The 23,659-nt window shown below is 40.5% G+C and overlaps 1 protein-coding gene across 1 annotated transcript in view; it reads left to right on the forward strand.

Moving 5' to 3' along the window:
- The window catches only part of OBSCN (obscurin, cytoskeletal calmodulin and titin-interacting RhoGEF), a 334,659-nt gene that overhangs the window by 135,707 nt on the left and 175,293 nt on the right, over positions 1-23,659 (forward strand). The window contains 9 exon segments of the mRNA XM_070766937.1: positions 950-1,216; positions 3,236-3,502; positions 5,423-5,689; positions 5,776-6,042; positions 10,754-11,020; positions 16,344-16,610; positions 19,562-19,834; positions 20,826-21,092; positions 21,764-22,039. Coding sequence (XP_070623038.1) covers positions 950-1,216; positions 3,236-3,502; positions 5,423-5,689; positions 5,776-6,042; positions 10,754-11,020; positions 16,344-16,610; positions 19,562-19,834; positions 20,826-21,092; positions 21,764-22,039 — 2,418 coding nt within the window.

Below are 23,659 nucleotides of genomic sequence, written 5' to 3' on the forward strand. Positions count from 1 at the left end.
TTTATTTTTCTAGCTACCTACTGAGATTGCTAATTGGGAACCATGTGTTTTTGTTTTTATTTTTTTTTAATATATTTTTTATTAAATTGCAAAGACAGACAAAACATACATTACATGTAACATTTAGTGGAGCAACAATCGCTCCTCTCAAAGTAGAAGTCATCTTTGTATTTGTAATAAGTAAAACAGAAAAAAAAACTAACTCTATCATGGTTTATAAAATGCTTAGATATATCAATGATAAAATAATAAGTAAAAACACATCTAACACATTTAAAAATATATAGAAATTTTAAAATTATAACTTAAAATGAACTATGAAGAAAAAAAAAGAAATGGTAGAAGAAAGAAGGAGTTTATCTTTATATTGTAAATAATCACTGTCTAATACAATATAACTACTAGATAGAAATATATTTGAAATAGTGTAAAAATAAGGTTATCTCTGTTTCTTTGTATCCCACCAGATGTATACCTTTTGGGAAACCTCATAAAATTCTGATTATTCTTGATGTGTTTTTAACCTGAAGATCAGTTCATACTTTCTTTTTTCAACTACTGCATATATAATAAAGTAGATTTCAAGGATTGTTTTTATGTATTAATTGGATTGATTTTATTATTGTCTCTTTATATATGTTGTGAGTTGCCCTGAGTCCTCGGAGAGGGGCCGCATACAAATCCCATTAAATAAATTAATAAATTTATGTTATAAGGTCTCTTGTTTGAACAGGGGATTGAGCTGGAAGACCTCCAAGGTCCCTCCCAACACTGTTATTCTGTTATTGAACAATGTTTTTTTTTAATCACTGACAAATTTTACTTGATCCTCAGAACCTTTATTCCCAGGCTTCTGTTTTCCTGAAATTGCTCAGAATTTCACTTAATGGAAGAAGAGTTAAATGTTTTACTTACTCCCCCCACCCTTTCTTTTTTGTTGACTCCACAGCTGTCAAGCCTGAATTCACACAGCGGCTGAAGGATGAGAAAGCGGACGAGGGCAGCACGGTCAGATTCCGGTGTGAAGTGACGGTCCCTAAAGCTCCATCAGAATGGCGCAAAGATGGTGCCAGAATCCACGCTAGTCCCAAATATGACATCAGACAGGACGGGGGCACCCGAGACTTAATCATTCATAACTTAGAACCCCAAGACAGCGGAGAGTATTCGTGCATCGTTGGAGACCAAACCACGTCTGCCACATTATCTGTGCATGGTATGGATTTTTCATACTCACAATCTCCTGGTGCTTGGCCTAAAGTTACCAAGCTTTCTTGCTTAAGGCGTGACTAAAACCCAGATCATCCTGGTGTTTGTCCCGAAGTGGCCTGCCAGTTTTTATGCATAAAGTGGAGTAGAGCTGGTCTTGTGGGAGCTCTTTGCCCTCCTGGCAATGCCACTCTATAAGCTGCCTGCTTGGCTGTTCCTGCCTGGGGCGGGATGAGTTGGCCCAGACCCACAACCTTAAGAGAAAAAGGCAAGAGTGTACCACCCAACCATGTTTGCGGGGGTGCATGTGTGTGTGACTGGCGTCAGAAAAGAAGCTCCAAGTGTCCTCAGCCTCCTTTCATCCTGAGTTGGAAGAGTCACATGGTGAGGGACTGCCAGTCAGGTGTCTCTTATCTACCTATCTACCTACCTACCTACCTACCTACCTACATACATACATACCTATCTATCTATCAATTCTCTCTCTCTCTCTCTCCCTACCTAGCTACCTGTGTGTCTGTCTATCTATCTGTCTGTCTCTACCTACCTACCTACCTACCTACCTGTCTATCTATCTATCAATTCTCTCTCTCTCTCCCTACCTACCTACCTACCTATCTATCAATTCTCTCTCTCTCTCCCTACCTACCTACCTACCTACCTATCTGTCTATCTATCTATCTATCAATTCTCTCTCTCTCCCTACCTACCTATCTATCAATTCTCTCTCTCTACCTACCTAGATACCTACCTAGCTATCTACCTACCTATCTTCCTATCTATCTATCTATCTATCTATCTATCTATCTATCTATCTATCTATCTATCTATCTATCTATCAATTCTCTCTCTCTCTCTCTACCTACCTACCTATCAATTATCTCTCTGCCTGTCTGTCTGTCTGTCTATCTATCTATCTATCAATTCTCTCTCTCTCTACCTACCTACCTACCTACCTATGGATTGTGCAGAGATGGATATGATATCAAGAAAGTTAGAAGGGAAAATAAGACATGATATTATAAGATATGGGATAATTGATTAAAAGAAAGAGAGGATAAAAGAAAACAAATTATATAGAAAGATAGCCCAAGAAATTAACATATAAACCTATAAGAAAAGAACACAAGTATGTAAATATGTGAAGCAATACGTTAACAAAAATAAGGTTAAAAAGTACAAATCTCTGATCGAAATGCTGTGAGAAGGGGATGTAAATACCCCAAATACGTGTTTTATTTATGTTTTTTTGTTTTTCATTTTGTTTTTCTTTGTTATATCTGCGTATGTTTAAATCAAAAATAATGAAAAAAAAAGATTGCCATGCTGACCACTGATTACACTCTTAACTATAGTTTATTTTGGGGGTGGGTCTTATTTTTGGGGAAACAGTTGTATGTGTGTCATGTATGTACTGTATGTGTATACACATATACACATACGCATCCATTGGCCCTGTGCAACAAAATATATGAGTTTAATCTCTTTCATTTTATCATCCCTGTCCCAGTTAGAAACATACTATTTTCTGTATTTTATCTTAGGATGGATATGTTTAAATTCAGTTCCTGTGGATTTATCAACCACGTCTGCTGGAAGTTTGTTCCAAGCATCCACTAATCTTTCAGTCAAATAATATTTTCTCACGTTGCTTTTGATCTTTCTCCCAACTAACTTCAGATTGTGTCCCCTTGTTCTTGTGTTCACTTTCCTATTAAAAACACTTCCCTCCTGGACCTTATTTAACCCTTTCACGTATTTAAATGTTTCGATCATGTCCCCCCTTTTCCTTCTGTCCTCCAGACTATACAGATTGAGTTCATGAAGTCTCTCCAGTTGATCTTTTTAAAAAATTTTGTTCTATTTACCTTCTAGAAAGCGGGTGATTGTGCATATATATAGACATATGGTCCTATACAACCAATTTTTTTTCCAGATTCTATTTATCAAAAATTGGTGGGAACTGCCACTTAATACAATGCTTTTTTTAATTTATTTTTTGCTTCTGTTCATTTTGACCCTGCAGTCCTGAAACCTGAATTCACGCAGCGGCTGAAGGACGAGAAAGCGGATGAGGGCAGCACGGTCAGATTTCGGTGTGAAGTGACGATCCCTAAAGCTCCATCAGAATGGCGCAAAGATGGTGCAATAATCCATCCTGGTCCCAAATATGACATCAGACAGGATGGGGGCACCCGTGAATTGCTCATTCATAACTTGGAACCCCAAGACAGCGGAGAGTATTTGTGCATCGCTGGAGATCAAAGCACGTCTGCCACATTATCGGTGCATGGTATGGATTTTTTAAATTGTATCAGAACTCACAATCTCCTGGTGCTTGGTCCAAAGTCACCTGCCAGTTTTTATGCCTAAAGGGGACTAGAACTCCCAATCTCCCAGTTTGGAGGAGGAGGTAAACAGACCAAAATTTAAAAAAAAATTACAATGTGACAGTGACAATAAGAAGAAAGATAAGAAACATATTTTTGCTGATAATGAAAAGGAAGGGAGACTAGTCTAGATCTATTTTGAGCTTATTTGCTCTCGTCAGACAGCTATACCCTTACACACACACACACACACACACACACACAATTGTTTTTGTAGATTTTCATGTGTATAGGTATGTAAGCTCTGGTGTATTCGGGTGTAAGATTTCTAGAATCTGTTGTGGTTGGCTCTGGCCCAGCTCCTGCCCCAGGGAATGTGGAGGCGGATGCAGGGGAAACTTCAACATGTCATAGGCCTGTGTTATTGCCGACAGAGTCAGTTCAGAGTTTAGTTTCCTCGGACGAAGAAGAAGGTGGGAGTGACTCGGCAGAGGGGGGCTTGGCACACAGCCCAGGCAGTCAATCTCCATTATCTTCCATTGATTCGGATGAAGACGTTTTAGATCCACGCAAGCGCAGAATTATGCGTAGAAGAGACCAATTGAGGAAGTATTACAGGAGATAAGAGTGGCCACATGTGTTTGGGTGGGGCTCCAGTAATTAGGGCTGCTGCTATAAATAGCAGCATGTGGGTTTGGCCGTTGTGGAAGAGTATCTGATCGCAGTTCGTCAGGAATCCTGTGTTGCTGGTTTCTGGACTTTGTTGATTTTTCACGCCTTTGAAAACAAAGCAGAGCAACCTGTATGTGAGTGTGTGTATGTATCACTTCTTTGGAAGAAGAAGGGGTGTGAAGTTTCTTCACAGCTGCTTAGCTAAGTACTTAATGACTGCTTAAGATTAATTGTACAGACTGTTGTTTTGAGACGAGTGCTCTTTGCAATACAACAAGAGTGGTTAGTTTATTTTGAATTTTGGGATAAGGAACATTGTTTTGAATTTTCAAACGCGTGTCTCTGGAATTTGTACCCTTGAATTTTCGGGAGGCTCCTACCAGAGAGCCCGGCAGAACAGAATCTTGGCAACGTTTGGTTATCTTCAGGTTAGTTTGTGGAATCTTATCAATCTTACTTGGGAAAGGACCCCAAAATGCCAAGGCCTACAAACACACACACACACACACAGGTCTGGTACAACCAAATATATATGAATTTCATCTCTTTCATCTTATCATCCCTGTTCTATTTAATTTTTTTATTTTTATTTTATCTTCTGGAAAGCGGGAGATTGTGCATAAATATGTATAAACATACACATGTCAAACATCCATTTTTTTTGCAGATTCTATTTAGCAAAAATTGGCGGCAATTTATTTATTTATTTATTAGATTTGTATGCCACCCCTCTCCTCAGGGCGGCTAACAACAATAATAAGACAATATAAACAAATCTAATATTTAAGTTTAAGTTAAATTAAGAAACCCTAATTTGAGAAACCAATCATACATACAGACATACCAAGCATAAATTTTATAAGCCTAGGGGGAAGGGAATATCTCAATTCCCCCATGCCTGATGACAGAGGTGGGTTTTAAGGAGCTTACGAAAGGCAAGGAGGGTGGGGGCAACTCTGATATCTGGGGGGGAGTTGGTTCCAGAGGGTCGGGGCCATCACAGAGAAGGCTTTTCCCCCGGGTCCCGCCAGACGGCATTGTTTAGTCGACGGGACCCGGAGAAGGCCAACTCTGTGGGACCTAACTGGTCGCTGGGATTCGTGTGGCAGAAGACAGCCCCAGAGATATTCTGGTCCGATGCCATGAAGGGCATTGCCACAATGAAATACGTTTTTATTTTTTACTTACTTCTGTTCATTTTGGCCCCGCAGTCCCGAAACCTGAATTCACGCAGCGGCTGAAGGATGAGAAAGCGGATGAGGGCAGCACGGTCAGATTTCGGTGTGAAGTGACAATCCCTAAAGCTCCATCAGAATGGCGCAAAGACGGTGCAAGAATCCATCCTGGTCCCAAATATGACATCAGACAGGATGGGGGAACTCGAGAATTGCTCATTCATAACTTGGAACCCCAAGACAGCGGGGAGTATTCGTGCATTGCTGGAGATCAAACCACGTCTGCCACATTATCTGTGCATGGTATGGATTTTTTAAATTGGATCACCAAATATTTAAAATAATAATTGTACTTTTTAAAAATTACTTCTATTCATTTTGATCCTCAGTCCTAAAACCCGAATTCACACAGCGGCTGAAGGATGAGAAAGCGGATGAGGGCAGCATGGTCAGATTTCGGTGTGAAGTGACAATCCCTAAAGCTCCATCAGAATGGCGCAAAGATTGTGCAATAATCCATCCTGGTCTCAAATATGACATCAGACAGGATGGGGGCGCCCGTGAATTGCTCATTCATGACTTGGAACCCCAAGACAGCGGGGAGTATTCGTGCATCGTTGGAGACCAAACCACGTCGGCCATGCTGTCTGTGCAAGGTAGGGTTTTTTTTAACGGTTTTCTGTCAGGAATTGCGCAACCAGTGTCCAAATGGAGTCAGAGAGACTCACACAAACTTGTAGGGGTTTTTTTTGTAATTGAATATGTTTTACATCAATATATAACATCAACGTTACCAGTCAATTACTACTTCAACCGCAACAACACAAGAGCACGCAACAGATTCAAACTTTATACGAACCGCTCCAAACTTGACTGTAAAAAATATGATTTCAACAATCGAGTTATCGAAGCGTGGAACTCATTACCGGACTCAATTGTGTCAACCCCTAACCCCCAACACTTCTCCCTTAGACTCTCCACGATTGACCTCTCCAGGTTCCTAAGAGGCCAGTAAGGGGCGTACATAAGTGCACTGGTGTGCCTTTCGTCCCCTGTCCAATTGTATCTCCTTTCTTTCACCTATCTTATATATTCTCTTCCTTTCATATATCCTCTCCTCTAAGTTCACTTTTACCCTTATATATATTACCACATGTCTATTTTTCTTCCTATGTATTTGTGTATTGGAGAAATGAATAATAAAATAAAATAAATAAATAAATAAACAAACTAGTTTGTCAGGCAAACAGGAGCCTCACGAGGAAGTAAATCAACACAGAAGCCTCATGATATACATTAACACGGAGGAATATCCTGAGGTAAATTACTTCACCACCCAAGGCATCCAGAGGAAAAATGGCGGGAAACAAGGACGCCTCCCCTTTTTACTCACAGTAACCAATCACTAGTGTTCTGGCGGCGTGTTTCAACCGCCTGTAATTACAGGGTAATTAGTCCAAATCTAATATTTAAGTTAATTTAAAAACCCTAATTTAAGAAACCAATCATACATACAGACATGCCATGCATAAATTTTATAAGCTTAGGGGGAGGGAAAATCTGAATTCCCCCATGCCTGACGTTCCTACTCCATAGCTGTTGCCATTCTTCCATTTTTATCTCTGATGCTTCCAATCCTTTTATATCCTGTCCTATGATTTATATGTGAATTTGATCTCTCTCATCTAAGGTCCACTTCTTTCAGGAATGACTGTGGATGTATAATATTTTGCCCCTAACAGTTTTTGCTTCCTGGGACATATAAACATCAGTTGTATAACCAATTTCCTCCGGTGTTTATTTTTCAGAAATTGGTGGGAACTGACACATGATGAAGAATTGCAATATATATATATATCTGAAAAAATAGACTAAGGAAAGAGTAGTAAGAAGTGTGGAGGGCCAGTGTTAGAGCTGGGGCTTCTATGTTTTGCGGCCTGTGGTTTAAGCATGTAGGTGGTGTAGATTTTCCTGAAGTTTTATCCATATCTATTTGACGTAGTTGCTAGTGCCATCATTTATCAGTAGTTTAAGGGTTTGTTCATTCCGTTTCTTTGTACAGTGTTCCCTCGATTTTAGCGGGTTCGAACTTCACAAAAAGTCTATACCACAGTTTTTCAAAAATATTAATTAAAAAATACTTTGCGGGTTTTAGAAACATAGAAACATAGAAGTCTGACGACAGAAAAAGACCTCATGGTCTATCTAGTCTGCCCTTATACTATTTTCTGTATTTTATCTTAGGACGGATATATGTTTATCCCAGGCATGTTTAAATTCAGTTACTGTGGATTTATCTACCACATCTGCTGGAAGTTTGTTCCAAGGATCTACTACTCTTTCAGTAAAATAATATTTTCTCATGTTGCTTTTGATCTTTCCCCCAACTAACTTCAGATTGTGTCCCCTTGTTCTTGTGTTCACTTTCCTATTAAAAACACTTCCCTCCTGGACCTTATTTAACCCTTTAATATATTTAAATGTTTCGATCATGTCCCCCCTTTTCCTTCTGTCCTCCAGACTATACAGATTGAGTTCATTAAGTCTTTCCTGATACGTTTTATGCTTAAGACCTTCCACCATTCTTGTAGCCCGTCTTTGGACCCGTTCAATTTTGTCAATATCTTTTTGTAGGTGAGGTCTCCAGAACTGAACACAGTATTCCAAATGTGGTCTCACCAGCATTCTATATAGTGGGATCATAATCTCCCTCTTCCTGCTTGTTATACCTCTAGCTATGCAGCCAAGCATCCTACTTGCTTTCCCTACCGCCTGACTGCACTGTTCACCCATTTTGAGACTGTCAGAAATCACTACCCCTAAATCCTTTTCTTTTGAAGTATTTGCCAACACTGAACTGCCAATACAATACTCAGATTGAGGATTCCTTTTCCCCAAGTGCATTATTTTACATTTGGAAACATTAAACTGCAGTTTCCATTGCTTAGACCATTTATCTAGTAAAGCTAAATCATTTACCATATTACAGACGCCTCCAGGAATATCAACTCTATTGCACACTTTAGAGTCATCAGCAAATAGGCAAACCTTCCCTACCAAACCTTCCCCTATGTCACTCACAAATATATTAAAAAGAATAGGACCCAGAACAGATCCTTGTGGCACACCGCTTGTAACCTGTCTCTGCTCAGAATACTCGCCATTAACAATAACTCTCTGATGTCTACGCTTCAGCCAGCTGCAAATCCATTGAACTATCCAGGGATTAAGTCCAATCTTCACTAATTTATCTATCAGCTCTTTATGTGGAACCGTATCAAAGGCTTTGCTGAAGTCCAGGTAGGCAATATCCACGGCACCACCTTCATCCAACACCTTTGTGACATAGTCAAAGAAATCAATGAGATTAGTCTGACATGATTTGCCTTCAGTAAAGCCATGCTGATTTGGGTCTAATAAGTTATTGTTTTTTAGGTCCTGATTTATCCTCTTTTTGAGTAGTCTCCATCATTTTAACTACAACTGATGTCAAGCTAACTGGCCTGTAGTTACCAGCTTCTTCTCTACTGCCCTTCTTGTGAATAGGCACAACACTGGCCATTCTCCAATCCTCAGGAACTTCTCCTGTTAACAAGGATTGGTTAAACAAATCAGTCAGGGGGGTAGCAAGGACAGATCTGAGTTCTTTAAGAACTCTGAGGTGGATGCCATCTGGACCCATTGCCTTATTTATCTTTAATCGTTCAAGTTCTTCTAAGACATCGGCTTCTAAGATCACTGGAGCTGAATCCGTACAGCTGGAAGCAATGCTATATCCCTCTATAGTATTATTTTGTAAGGTGTCTTTTGAGAAAACTGAACAGAAGTAGCTATTGAAATGGTCAGCGATCTCCTTATTCCCATTAATGCATGTATTATTCCCGGTACTAAGCTTCGTGATGCCGCAGTTTTTCTTCTTCTTATCATTAATATATCTGAAGAAGGTTTTATCCCCCTTCTTTACAGATTTGGCAATTTCTTCCTCTTTTGAGGCTTTAGCAGCATATATTATCTGTTTCGCCTCCTTCTGTCTCATTTTATATACCTCCCTATCAGCTATACTTCCAGACTCTTTATACCTCCTATAGGCAGCCTTTTTTTCATTGACTATAGCCCTTACATCATTGCTAAACCATAGCGGTTTCTTCTTCCTTTTACCTTTAGTTATTTGTCTTACATACAGTCCAGTGGCTTTTAAGATGGCCTTTTTTAATACAGTCCACTGGATGCTCGCTCCTGCCATTTTATCCCTCCCCTTTAATTCATTATCTAAATATTCTCCCATTGCATTAAAATTTGTTTTTCTGAAATCCAATACTTTGGTTGCATTATAGGATTGCTCACAATGAGTTTTTACATCAAACCACAAACATAGATGGTCACTGCAACCTAAATTTTCTCCCACCTTGACATCTGAAACCCAATTCCCATTCGTAAAAACTAAATCTAGAATATTCTCCCCTCTAGTTGGTGTCTTAACCAGCTGTGCCAGAGCTGCTCCTGTAAAGGCCTCTACTATATTCTTACTTTTGCATGTAAGGGCACTGGGGATATTCCAGTCAACATCAGGCATGTTGAAATCACCCATAACCACAATATCTCCCTTTACTGCCATTTGGGTAATTTCATCCACCATCTTGTTGTCATATTCCTTGGATTGCCCTGGAGGCCTATAGATCACCCCAATTCTAATGACAGAACCTATACGTTTTTCCCCTATACCACAGTTTTCCCCGCCCGATGACGTCATATGTCATTGCCAAACTTACATCCAACTTTAATAAATATTTTTTAAAATAAACTTTAATAAATAAACATGGTGAGTAATGATCTAAATGGTTGCTAAGGGAATGAGAAATTGCAGTTTAGGGGTTTAAAGTGTTAAGGGAAGGCTTGTGATGCTGTTCATAGCCAAAAATAGTGTATTTACTTCTGCATCTCTACTTCGCGGAAATTCGACTTTCGCAGGCAGTCTCAGAACGCATCCCCCTCGAAAATCGAGGGAACACTGTAGTTCAAAATTTGTGTTGATCGATGTTTACAGTTTATCATTTCAATTTGGTATTATGATTCATGTCGTAGTTTACTGGTTTTACATGCTGTTTTAGTTGGACATTTTTCTTGATGAATAATTTTTAAGTAATTTCTTTTTTTTAACCAATAGTACCATTTGTCCCATGCTTTGTAGAAATCTGTCTCATCCTTGTTTTGCAGTTCCATTGTTAGCTGGGACATTTCTGCACATTCCATTATTTTAATCAAAAGAGATAAGACGGTCGGTTTTTTTCCCTGTTTCCAGTATTGTGCGTGTAGAATCCTTGCGGTTTTTTTAAACCTGCATTTTCTGTCATTATTTTAACCCCGCAGCCCTCAAGCCTGAATTCATAAAGAGGCTGAAGGATGAGAAAGCAGATGAGGGCGGCACAGTCAGATTTCAGTGTGAAGTGACGGTCCCCAAAGCGGCAGCAGAATGGCGCAAAGATGGGGTAAGGATTCACGCCAGCCCCAAATATGACATCGGACAGGATGGGGGCATCCGCGAATTGCTCATTCATAACTTGGAACCCCAAGACAGCGGGGAATATTCGTGCATCATTGGAGACCAAACCACATCGGCCACACTATCTGTGCAAGGTATGTGTTTTTTTAAGCAGACTAGAATTCACCATCACCCAGCCGGCTTTAATGGCTGAGGTGAGACTAGAACTCCCAATTTCCCGATTTCAAGGAGGAGGATGTGGAAGAAGTAAACTATGGGTTCCTTAGTGTTCTTTGAGCTTGGTTGATTTCTTGCAGACATTTAATGACCCAACTAGGAAACGTTATCAGTGCTGCTGTGGTATGGAGGGCAGTTTGCAGAGAGGAGGAGGAGGAGGAAGACTGTAGAAACATAGAAACATAGAAGTCTGACGGCAGAAAAAGACCTCATGGTCCATCTAGTCTGCCCTTATACTATTTCCTGTATTTTATCTTTGGATGGATATATGTTTTTCCCAGGCATGTTTGAATTCAGTTACTGTGGATTTACCAACCATGTCTGCTGGAAGTTTGTTCCAAGGATCTACTACTCTTTCAGTAAAATAATATTTTCTCATGTTGCTTTTGATCTTTCCCCCAACTAACTTCAGATTGTGTCCCCTTGTTCTTGTGTTCACTTTCCTATTAAAAACACTTCCCTCCTGGACCTTATTTAACCCTTTAACATATTTAAATGTTTCGATCATGTCCCCCCTTTTCCTTCTGTCCTCCAGACTATACAGATTGAGTTCATTAAGTCTTTCCTGATTCTTGTAGCCCGTCTTTGGACTGTATGATCTCTTTTTGAAAGGGTTTGCACCTAGACATAGTCCTCAACTTATCAGCATAATTGGGACAAGAATGTGTATTGCTAAGTAAGGTAGCTGTTAAGTGATTTCTGACCATTTTTACCATAGTCGTTAAGTGAATCATCGTAGTTAAGTGAATCATGTGGTTGTTAAGTGAATCTGGTTTCCCCTATGGGAAGCTGTCTGTGAAGATCGTAAATGGTGATCACATCAACCAGGGATGCTGCAACCATTACAAATCCATGCCATTTGACCACAAATTTTGATCATGTGTGATGTTGCACTGGTTGTAAGACAAGGACCAGATTGTAAGGTGCTTTGTTCAATGCTGTTGTCATTTTGGACGGTCACTAAATAGAGTTGAGGAGTAAGTAAGGTAGCTGTTAAGTGATTTCTGACCATTTTTACCATAGTCGTTAAGTGAATCATTGTAGTTAAGTGAATCATGTGGTTGTTAAGTGAATCATGTGGTTGTTAAGTGAATCTAGTTTCCCCTATGGGAAGCTGTCTGTGAAGATCGTAAATGGTGATCACATCAACCAGGGATGCTGCAACCATTACAAATCCATGCCATTTGACCTACAAAAAGATATTGACAAAATTGAACGGGTCCAAAGACGGGCTACAAGAATAGTGGAAGGTCTTAAGCATAAAACGTATCAGGAAAGACTTCATGGACTCAATCTGTATAGTCTGGAGGACAGAAGGGAAAGGGGGGACATGATCGAAACATTTAAATATGTTAAAGGGTTAAATGGGGTTCAGGAGGGAAGTGTTTTTAACAGGAAAGTGAACACAAGAACAAGGGGACACAATCTGAAGTTAGTTGGGGGGAAAATCAAAGGCAACTTGAGAAAATATTATTTGACTGGAAGAGTAGTAGATGCTTGGAAGAAACTTCCAGCAGACGTGGTTGGTAAATCCACAGTAACTGAATTTAAACATGCCTGGGATAAACATAGATCCATCGTAAGATAAAATACAGGAAATAGTATAAGGGCAGACTAGATGGACCATGAGGTCTTTTTCTGCCATCAGTCTTCTATGTTTCTATGTTTCTATGTTTCTATGTTGCACTGGTTGTAAGACAAGGACCAGATTGTAAGGTGCTTTGTTCAGTGCTGTTGTAATTTTGGACGGTCACTAAATAGAGTTGAGGAGTCCCTGTGCTTTAATGGTTTAGTCTGGTTTTCATTGACATGTGGGTCTGTTTCTCCCTTAGCTTTTCAACATTTAATTAAGTGGATGATGCTTGATGGAGAAACAGTTGAATTTTTAATCTGCATTTTTTAATGTATAATATAAATTATGCATAATATAAATTTCTAGATCAATCTGTGGAATTTTCTCTGGAAATCCTTTCAGCAGTAAAAGTCATTACTGGTAGTCCTTGAATTACATCCATTTATTTAGAGCCGGGGTGGTGCAGCAGGTAGAGTGCTGTACTGCAGACCACTGAAGCTGACTGTAGATCTAAAGGTCAGCGGTTCAGATCTCACCACGGGTCAAGGTTGACTCATCCTTCCACCCTTCCGAGGTGGGTCAAATGAGGACCCGGATTGTGGGGTCTGTTAAAAAGTGCTATTGCTTACATGTTGTAAGCTGCCCTGAGTCTAAGGAGAAGGGCGGCATACAAATTGAATGAATGAATGAATGAATAAATGAATAAATTTAGTAACCATTCAAAGTTACAATGGCTCTGAACAAAGGCACTTAGAATTGTTTTTCGCACTGTTGCAGTATCCCCTTGGTCATGTGATCAAAATTCAGGTGCTTGGCAACTGGCTTGTATTCAATCATGACGGTTATGTGGTCCTCTTTTGCGACCTTCTGACAAGCAAAATCAATGGGGAGGCCAGATTCACTTTACAAACATGTTGCTAACCTAACAAGTGCAGTGACCCGCTCGTGTGACAAGAAAGATGGTAAAAATGGGGCAAAATTCATTTAACAAATGTCTCACTTAACAATACAATGTCATAAGTTGAGGACTTTGTATTTGGATGTATAGTAAAAGTCTGACCCAAATTCAAGGAAATGTATGTCTCATTTTTGATATTTTAACAACTTTCTATCAAAGCCATAGAGGCCTTCTGAATATGTTGTTTGTTGTTTTGAAGATTCAAAATAATTTTATTTATTTCTGAAATTTCTCATGGCCCATCAGACTTGGGTGACTCTGATAATGACATGGGAGCATGAAAAGACATGAATTTGGTTCTGCTTGAAACTACTGTATCTTTTAGACTTTAATGACAGTACAGTATTATTAAAAATAAATATGGGTTCCATGTTCGACCTTGAGGCAGGAAGTAGGCTTCTTTCCACAAATGCCTTTCATCCGTCCCCTGTCCTAATGTTTCTTTTTACTATATGTATATGAATGTATTTGAATATTATTCTTTGCATACCACCAATATGCACTTGATAAAACAAATAAATAAAAAAAATAAAAAAAATAAAAAGTTAGTTGGGGGAAAGATCAAAAGCAACATGAGAAAATATTATTTTACTGAAACAGTAGTAGATCCCTGGAACAAACTTCCAGCAGACGTGGTTGGTAAATCTACAGTAACTAAATTTAAACATGCCTGGGATAAACATAGATCCATCCTAAAATAAAATACAGAAAATAGTATAAGGGCAGACTGCATGGATCGTGAGGTCTTTTTCTGCCGTCAGTCTTCTATGTTTCTATGTTTCTATATAGTTAAGAATATAGGACTTAAATTTTGTTCTTTGTCCATTTACTGGGCAATTATAATTCAGTGCAATTCTGTTCGGATGGAAATAAACCTGTTCTGGTGGTTCCACAATTAATTTCACAATAGTGTTGTGCAAATACTGAGCTGAATTTTGTTTTTGAATTGAGCTGACAATCCTAGTAGAATTGCAAAGCTGATTTGAGCTCTTGAGTCAAATCAAATTTCAAACAATGATTCTGTTTCCTGCCATTTGCGGCACAGAAATACAAATCAAACCAAAGATTTCGCAATGCCTGAGATGAATCAGAGTGTCTTCTGAACAGAATAAGTGAGTCAAATCTTCCTCGGTAGTCGGTAGATAGAAGACAACATTTGTAGCTCAGGGTTGAATTCTGGGGCCCTTGGTGCTTCTGAACATTATTATTATTATTTATTAGATTTGTATGTCGCCCCTCTCCGAAGACTCGGGGCAGCTCACAACATAATAATGAAACAAATCTAATAATAAAATTACATAAAAAACCCCAACAATTAAAAACCATACAGCACATACATACCAAACATAAAATATAAGAAAGCCTGGGGGAGATGTCTTAGTTCCCCCATGCCTGGCGATATAGGTGGGTTTTGAGTAACTTGCGAAAGACAAGAAGGGTGGGGGCCGTTCTAATCTCCGGGGGGAGTTGATTCCAGAGGGCCGGGGCCACCACAGAGAAGGCTCTTCCCCTGGGGCCCGCCAAACGACATTGTTTAATCCACGGGACCCGGAGAAGGCCAACTCTGTGGGACCTTATCGGCCGCTGGGATTCGTGCAGTAGAAGGCGGCTCCAGAGGTATTCTGGTCCAATGCCATGAAGGGCTTTAAAGGTCATTACCAACACAATTGTGACCGGAAACTGATTGGCAGCCAGTGCAGGCCACGGAGTGTTGTAGAAACGTGGGCGAATCTAGGAAGCTCTCGTGGCCGCATTCTGCACGATCTGAAGTTTCTGAACACTTTTCAAAGGTCGTCCCATGTAGAGAGCGTTGCAGTAATCGAACATGGCGGTCTTCTTGCAGAGGTTTTATTACTCAGCTAGGTATCACCATCAGGGCTAGAAGGGAGTGAGCTTTGTGTGTAGGAATGTGGAGTCTTTGGTTCTCTCTGAACTTGATGCGAGCTTCAATGTCCAAAGATACTTCACCAGAAGAGCCCTTCACTCCTCCACTCGAAACAGAAGACCCTACGGAAGTAGACTAACAATCCTGGGTCTAGAAAGCTTAGAACTACGACGCCTAAAACACGATCTAAGTATTGCCCACAAGATCATATGCTGCAACGTCCTGCCTGTCAGTGACTACTTCAGCTTCAACCGCAACAACACAAGAGCACGCAGCAGATTCAAACTTAATATTAACCGCTCCAAACTAGACTGTAAAAAATATGACTTCAGCAATCGAGTTGTCGAAGCGTGGAACTCATTACCGGACTCTGTAGTGTCAACCCCTAACCCCCAACATTTTTCCCTTAGACTATCCACGATTGACCTCTCCAGGTTCCTAAGAGGTCAGTAAGGGGCGTACATAAGTGCAGCAGCGTGCCTTCTGTCCCCTGTCCAATTGTCTCTCCTTTATCCCATATATCTTTTCTTCCTTATATCTTCTCCTCTATTTTTATATCTTTTATTTTATCCTTTTCTTTACATATATTACTACATGTCTATTCTCTTCAATATTTATTGTGTATTGGACAAAAAAAAAGCTCAGTTAATTATTTCGGAACTTAATAGAAGCTTGGGATAAACATATATCCATCCTAATATAAAATACAGAAAATAGTATAAGGGCAGACTAGATGGATCATGAGGTCTTTTTCTGCCCTCAGTCTTCTATGTTTCTGAGTAGAGTCAAGGGTTTCACTTTCTCCCTTTCCTTTTGACCACACAGTTCTCAAAGCCGAATTCGTACAACGGTTAAAGGATGAGAAAGCGGACGAGGGAAGCACAGCCAGATTACACTGCGAGATCACAGTCACTAAAGCCCCCGTGGAATGGCTCAAAGACAGTGCAAGGATCCACGCTAGCCCCAAATATGATATCCAACAGGATGGGGGCATTCATGAGCTGCTCATTCATAACTTGCAACTCCAAGACAGTGGTGAATATTCGTGTAGCATTGGTGACCAAACCACATCTGCTACGTTATCTGTGCATGGTACGTTTTCTTTGAAGCAGACTAGAACTCCCAGTCTCCTGGTGGTAATCCTCAAATCACCCACCTGGCTTTCATGCCTAAGTAAGGACTAGAACTCCCTGTCTCCTTGTGATTGTCCCACATTCATGCACCTGGCTTTCATGCCTAAGTATGGACTAGAACTCCCGGTCTCCTGGTGTTTGTCCAAAAGTCACCCACCTGGCTTTCATGCCTAAATGTGGATTAAAACTCCCTGTCTCCTTGTGATTGTCCCACATTCATCCACCTGGCTTTCATGCCTAACTATGGACTAGAACTCCCAGTCTCCTGGTGTTTGTCCCAAAGTCATGCAACTGGCTTTCATGCCTAAATGTGGACTAGAACTCCCTGTCTCCTTGTGATTGTCTCACATTCACCCACCTGGCTTTCATGCCTAAATGTGGACTAGAGCTCCCTGTCTCCTTGTGATTGTCCCACATTCATGCACCTGGCTTTCATGCCTAAGTATGGACTAGAACTCCCAGTCTCCTGGTGTTTGTCCAAAAGTCACCCAACTGTCTTTCATGCCTAAATGTGGATTAAAACTCCCAGTTTCATGCTGGTTTTCCAAAAGTCACCCAGTTTGCCTTCAACCCCAAGGTGGAACTAGAACTCCCGATCTCCCAATTTCCAGGCTGATGCTTTCATTACTAGACCAAATTAGCTCTCATAAAAGAAGCCTGGGGTTTTACTTCTTTGGTTTCTAGGATTCGGTATCGCATTTTTCCTAGCATGAAATTTGGTTTATGAGACTTCTTTGACACTTGCTTCCTTGGTTGAGGGCTGCATTGTTGAGGTTGGTGAACGTCTTTTGACATGACTTATTAAATCTGAAGCACTGTTTCAGTCAAGAGGCCCTTGACATTTTTTTCCCCCCAAGTTGATTTCTGCAGGTTTAATACAGGTAGTCGTTGACTTTATTTATTTTATTTTATTTATTTATTTGTCAAACAAGTATAGTATTATAGTACCTATTAACATAACATAACATAACATAACATAACATAACATAACATAACATAACATAAGTGTAACATAGTAATAGAAAGGATAATAAGACAGTAGGACAGGGACATTAGGCACAAAAGTGCACTTATGCACGCCCCTTACAGACCTCTTAGAAAAGGGCAGAGGTCAATTGTTGATAATGTAAGGTTGAAGGTTTTGGGGTTGTGGGAAGCAACAACAGAGTCAGGTAATGAGTTCCAGGCGGTGACCACTCTATTGCTGAAATCGTATTTTCTGCAGTCAATTTTGGAGCGATTTACATTCAGTTTGTATCTATTACATGCTCTTGTGTTGTTGTTGTTAAAGGTGAAGTAGTCACTGACAGGGAGTACATTGTGATGTATGATTTTATGAACAACAGTTAAATCAGTTCGGAGACGACGTAGTTGTAAATTTTCTAGATTTAGTATTTGAAGTCTGGAGGAGTAGGGAAATTTGTTACGTGAGGAGGAGTGAAGGACTCTTCTTGTGAAGTATTTCTGGACTCCTTCGATTGCATTAATATCTGATATGCTATAGGTGAGCTATATTCTAGAATAGGTCTGACGAATGTTTTGTATGCTCTGGTTAATAAATCAGTGTTTTTAGAGAAGAAGGTCCGTAAGATTAGGTTTACAATTCTTAACAACCAAAATTGACCCCAAATTTTCTGTTGCTAAGTGAGAAATTTGTTAAGTGAATTTTGTCCCATTTAACAACTTTCTTGCCACATTTGTTAAGTGAATCACTGCAGTTGTTAAGTTAGTAGCCCGGTTGTTAAGTGAATATGGCTTCCCCCATTGACTTTGCTGGTCAGAGGTTGCAAAGGGGGATCACTGTGACCGTCGTAAATATGAGACAATTGCCAAGAGTCTGAATTTGGATCATGTGACTATTGGGATGTAGCAACGGTCATAAATGTGGAGAACGGGTGTAAGTCTTTTTTCCCCCCAGTGCCATTGTAACTTCAGACGGTCACTAAATAAACTGTTGTAAGTCAAGGACTCCCTGTACCTAGAATATTATAAAAGGGAACGCAAAATTCTCTAATCTATGAAATCTGCACCAAATGCAACATTTTTGTTTCTTGTGTAAAGTGCAAAATTGAGGTAAGATATAGGTAGTCCTCGATTTAGAACCATTCATTTTGTGACCATTTAGAGCTACAAATGGCACTGAAAAAATAGACTTGTGACTGCCCCTTACACTTACAAGTATTGTGTCATTTCCCAAACTCAGTTGATCAAAAGTTGAGCACTTGGCAAGTGGCATGGATTTGTTACGATGGTTGCAGCTTCCCGAGGTCATATGATTTATTTTATTTTATTTATTTATTAAATTTGTATGCCACCCCTCTCTGCAGACTCTGGGCGGCTCACAACAGCAACAGAAAAACAGTGTAAAATACAAATTCAATAATTAGAAGCTAAAAACCCATAGTTAAAAAAACCCCAAAACCATTCACACAACATACCATACATAAACAGTATAGGCCTGGGGAAGATATTTCAGTTCCCCCATGCCTGATGACAGAGGTGGGTCTTAAGGAGTTTGCGAAAGGCAAGGAGGGTGGGGGCTGTTCTAATCTCAGGGGGGAGCTGGTTCCAGAGGGTCGGGGCTGCCACAGAGAAGGCTCTTCCCCTGGGTCCCGCCAAACGACATTTGGTCGATTGCCATTTAAATCTTCCCAGCCACTTTTTGACAAGCAATGTGGAGAAGCTGGATTCACTTAATAACTGCACTGATTCGCTTAACAACTGTGGTCAAAAAGGTCACATGTTTGGCCAAGACTCACTTAAAAAAACCTAGTTTATTAGCAATGAAAATTCTTGTCCCAATTGTGGTTGTAGGTTGAAGAATGCACTGTAGTTAACTGGGACCAAACTCACATTTGATTTTATGGTTTATGTTGTCCCTGTCACTAATGGATCTGGTGGTCCTTGTAGAAGTGGACATCACCATCATCCGTGGACTGAAAAGCGCTGAGGTTATGGAAGACGAAGAAATCGCCTTCGAGTGCGAAGTCTCTCACGACAACGCAAAAGACGTGGAATGGAAACTGCAAGATTTGTCACTTCAAAGCAACCAGATGAACGAGATCTCAGTCGAGAGAGGGCGGGTTCACAAGTTGACCCTCCGCAACGTCACCCAGCAGGATTCTGGCACGGTCACTTTCCGGGTGGGACCGTACACATCGACAGCGAGGCTCAGAGTGGACGGTAAGGCAAGTTCTATCAAAAGAATTGTGATTTCAAATGGGTAGGGGTCTCAGTTGTGTTGAAGGGGACAGCCATTTGTCAGGGTCTCTTGCTTGAGCGGGGGGCTGGACTGGTTGATCTCCAAGGTCCCTTCCAACTCTGTTATTCTGTCAACAGATGAATTGTGCTAACATACCTATTCCACTTTTATTTATTTATTTATTTATTTTATTATTTTATTCATCCTCCTGTTGAAATGATTCTGGCTGGTTTACAAAGTCTCAAAAAATAACTAGAAAAACTATTAAAACTTTTTAAAAAGCTATGCAAATTCTAAATAAAACAGATAACATAAAATCTATCTGTCCGTCTATTTATTCTATTCTATTCTATTCTATTCTATTCATCCCCTTGTTGAAATGATTCTGGCCAGTTTGCAAAGCCTCAAAAGATAACTAGAAAAACTATTAAAACTTTTTAAAAACCTATGCAAATTCTAGATATAACATAATATAAAATCTGTCTGTCGGTCCATCTGTCTCTCTACCCACTCACTCATCTTTCCATCCAGTGTAATTCCAAATTCTTAATTTTTTTATTCTCTCTCTCTCTCTCTCTTTGTGTGTGTGTGTGTGTGTGTGTGTGTGTGAGAGAGAGAGAGAGAGAGAGAGAATAAAAAAATTAAGAATTTGGAGCCAACCTGACAAAAGATACACACCCTGTGTGTGTTTGTGTATGTGTGTGTGTGTGTGTATCAATCTGTCTGTTTGTCTGTGTGCCACTGCATTCTGGACAGGTAGAGTTTTGTGTGTACGTCTATGCCTGTCTGTCTTTATAACTCTGACCCCTAAAGTTATTTTTTGAAATTCACATGCACCTAAAATCTAAAACCTTGCTTCCCAATTTATGATTTCAGTTTAAATTCTGTCTACATTGGCAAGTGGACTCTATTTTGTTTTCGGAGGGTTTTGACAGTTCTAGCAATCCTCCCCCACCCCCCTTTCTATTCCAGCCCCACATCCTGACTTTCAACAAGAGCTGAGCAACCTGGAATTGCAGGAAGGCAGTGCCGCTATCCTCAAATGCGAAGTCTCCATGCTCCACGTCTCTGCCATCTGGAAAAAAGGCTCGGAAATCATCGCTCCAAGTGCAAAGTACGAAATCAGCCAGCAGGGAACGACCCATATTTTAAAGATTTATGGTGTAACTCGAAGAGACTCTGGAAAATATATTTGCGACATTGGCCACGGGAGAAGCATGGCCACGTTAACGGTGGAAGGTAAAAGATTTATTAATTAAAACTCCGTATACAGGAACCCCTCGACTTACAACATTTCATTTAGTGACTTTTCAAATTTACAACAAATTTACCGCCCTGAGTCCACGGAGAGGGGCGGCATATAAATCTAATAAATGAATGAATGAATGAATGAATGAATGAATGAATGAATGAATGAATGAATGAGTTAGGCAGAGGTGGGTTCCTCCCAATTCAGATTGGTTCGCCCGAATCAGTAGTGACCCACTGATGACATCACAATGACATCACGGAACAGGTTTGATCGATGACAGTCCATGGGCACTACATCTTTTTTTATATTTTTTTTAGAAAGAGATTTTTTTTCTTCTGAGCATGTGTTGAAGGTGAGTTTCCAGCACTGCGCATGTGCCGCCATCTTGTTTTCGGCTTTAAAAAACCTCACAGTCTCTTTGTGATTGGCCCAAAGTCACCCAGCTGGCTTTGATGGCTAGAATTCAGGACCTCTTGACCCTTCTAGTCCCTTAACCACTGGACTAAAGCGGCTCTCATTTTTCTTATTTTCCAAGATATTTGAAGTTAGAATTATGAGTCAAGGGCTTCCTCCTGCTCTTGATCTTGTATTAGAAACCCATAACCTGTATCACACCTATGACAAAAGCTCAACACTTTCTCCTCTTTCCCCGTTGTAGCTCTCTCAGACCGTCCAGCTTTTTTTCAAGTCCAGCTGGAGAACCAGGAAGTCAAAGAGGGGGCAACCATCGCCCTGGGCACTGCCCTCACAAGACCCGACGTGCCTGTCCAGTGGATGAAAGGCTCCACCCAGCTGCAGCCAAGTGACAAGTATGAGATGAGGCAAAAGGCATCTTATGTGGAGCTGCTAGTCCATGATGCGCAAGTGGAAGATGCAGGACACTATACCTGTCAAACCGAGGATCAGCAGACCGCTGCATCTGTGCTTGTCAAAGGTCAGGGGGGGTCAATTCTGCTCACCTGTGTTAAGGAGTGTGCAGAGTAATCTCTGAGTAGTCAAAGATACACGTACACAGAGGAAACGTCGAGGTCTAGCAGATATCCAACTGATAGCACAGAGCTACAAGTAATGGTTCAGTAATACAATTCAGATACATTAAGTGCCTAAAATATTATTTGTAGTGTTGGGCGAACCAAACTTGCACAGTTCGGGTTTGTACTGAACTTTGCGGGGTTTGGTATGCTGAACCCGAACCCGAACTTTTTAAAAAGCCCCCCGCCTGGCTGTCATTTGCTGAGAAGAGGAGGAGGAGCTGGGCGCCAGTGGTGGCGGAGGAAGGCGAACACTGGGGATCTGTCAGCCAGTCGGGAGGCTGGGAGGGAGGCGCAAAAGGAGGTAGGGAATCCCACGATGGGATTCCGGGGACGGACGGAGCTTTGACGTCATGGAGACTTCTTCCTGGCCGGCCAAAATAAAGACATGTGCCAGGAAGAAGTCTCTGTGTCGTCAAAGCTCTGCCACCGGAATCCCATCGTGGGATTCCCCACCTCCTTGGTGTCCTTTTCTGTAAAAATATATATATATATATTTTTACGGAAAAGGACGCCGCAGCGGCACTGAACCAAAAGGAGGTGGGGAATCCCACGATGGGATTTCTGGGGGCGGAGCTTTGACAACAGGGAGATTTCTTCCTGGCGCGTAGTTTTATTTCTAGAAGTGTTCAGGTTTGGGTTCAGGTTCGGCGAATTTACCCAAACTTGGCGGCGGAGTTCGGGTAAGTTCGCCGAATCCAAATTCGTTGGGTTCGCCCAACACTAATTATTTGCTTTGGCAAATATGTCAGTCAAGAACAGTCCTAGTCATGCGTGGTTAAATTAGTCAATAAATCTACAATACTATAAGCCTTGCTTGTTCAGTTTACAAATACATAAACCATCATTTGAGCACAAAGTTCTTACTACAGCATAGTCACAAAGACAAAACAGAGATAGAGAATAGCTGAGAGAGAGAGAACCACGCTTCTGGCTCCCTCTTGTGGTAATCCATAACACTAGCTCTTAAAGCAATAGTGTTCTAATACATGCAAGCATACATTGTTGGTTTGTGTTATATATTACTAAACCCAACTAGTTATGTACATACTACTAACAACCTGAGATCAGAAACGAATGACCAGAGCCATACATGAAGGTTTCAGACTAGCTGCTTTATTTTATATACTTTTTAATAAGGTCCTTGGTACTCTCTGAGCTTGGTCATTTTCTTATAGATGTTTCATGACCCGACTAAGGAACACAATCAGTGATAGAAAAGAGTGGGGTTTACAGGAAGAGGCAGAGGAGGAAGATGAAGATTGTGGGTCCTTGGGACTCTCTGAACTTGGTTGTTTTCTTACAGATATTATATGACCCAATTAGGGAACATCGTTATTGTTAGAAAGCAGTGGGGCTCGTGGAGGGGGAGTAAAGGATATTTATTATTATTTATTTATTTATTTATTAGATTTGTATGCCACCCCTCTCCGGAGACTCGGAGCGGCTCACAACAATAATAAAGTGTACAAATCCAATACTTGAAAAACAATTAAAAACCCTTGTCATTAAAATAATCACAC

This window comes from Erythrolamprus reginae, chromosome Z (genome assembly GCF_031021105.1).
Source record: "Erythrolamprus reginae isolate rEryReg1 chromosome Z, rEryReg1.hap1, whole genome shotgun sequence".
Taxonomy (NCBI): Eukaryota; Metazoa; Chordata; class Lepidosauria; order Squamata; family Dipsadidae; genus Erythrolamprus; species Erythrolamprus reginae.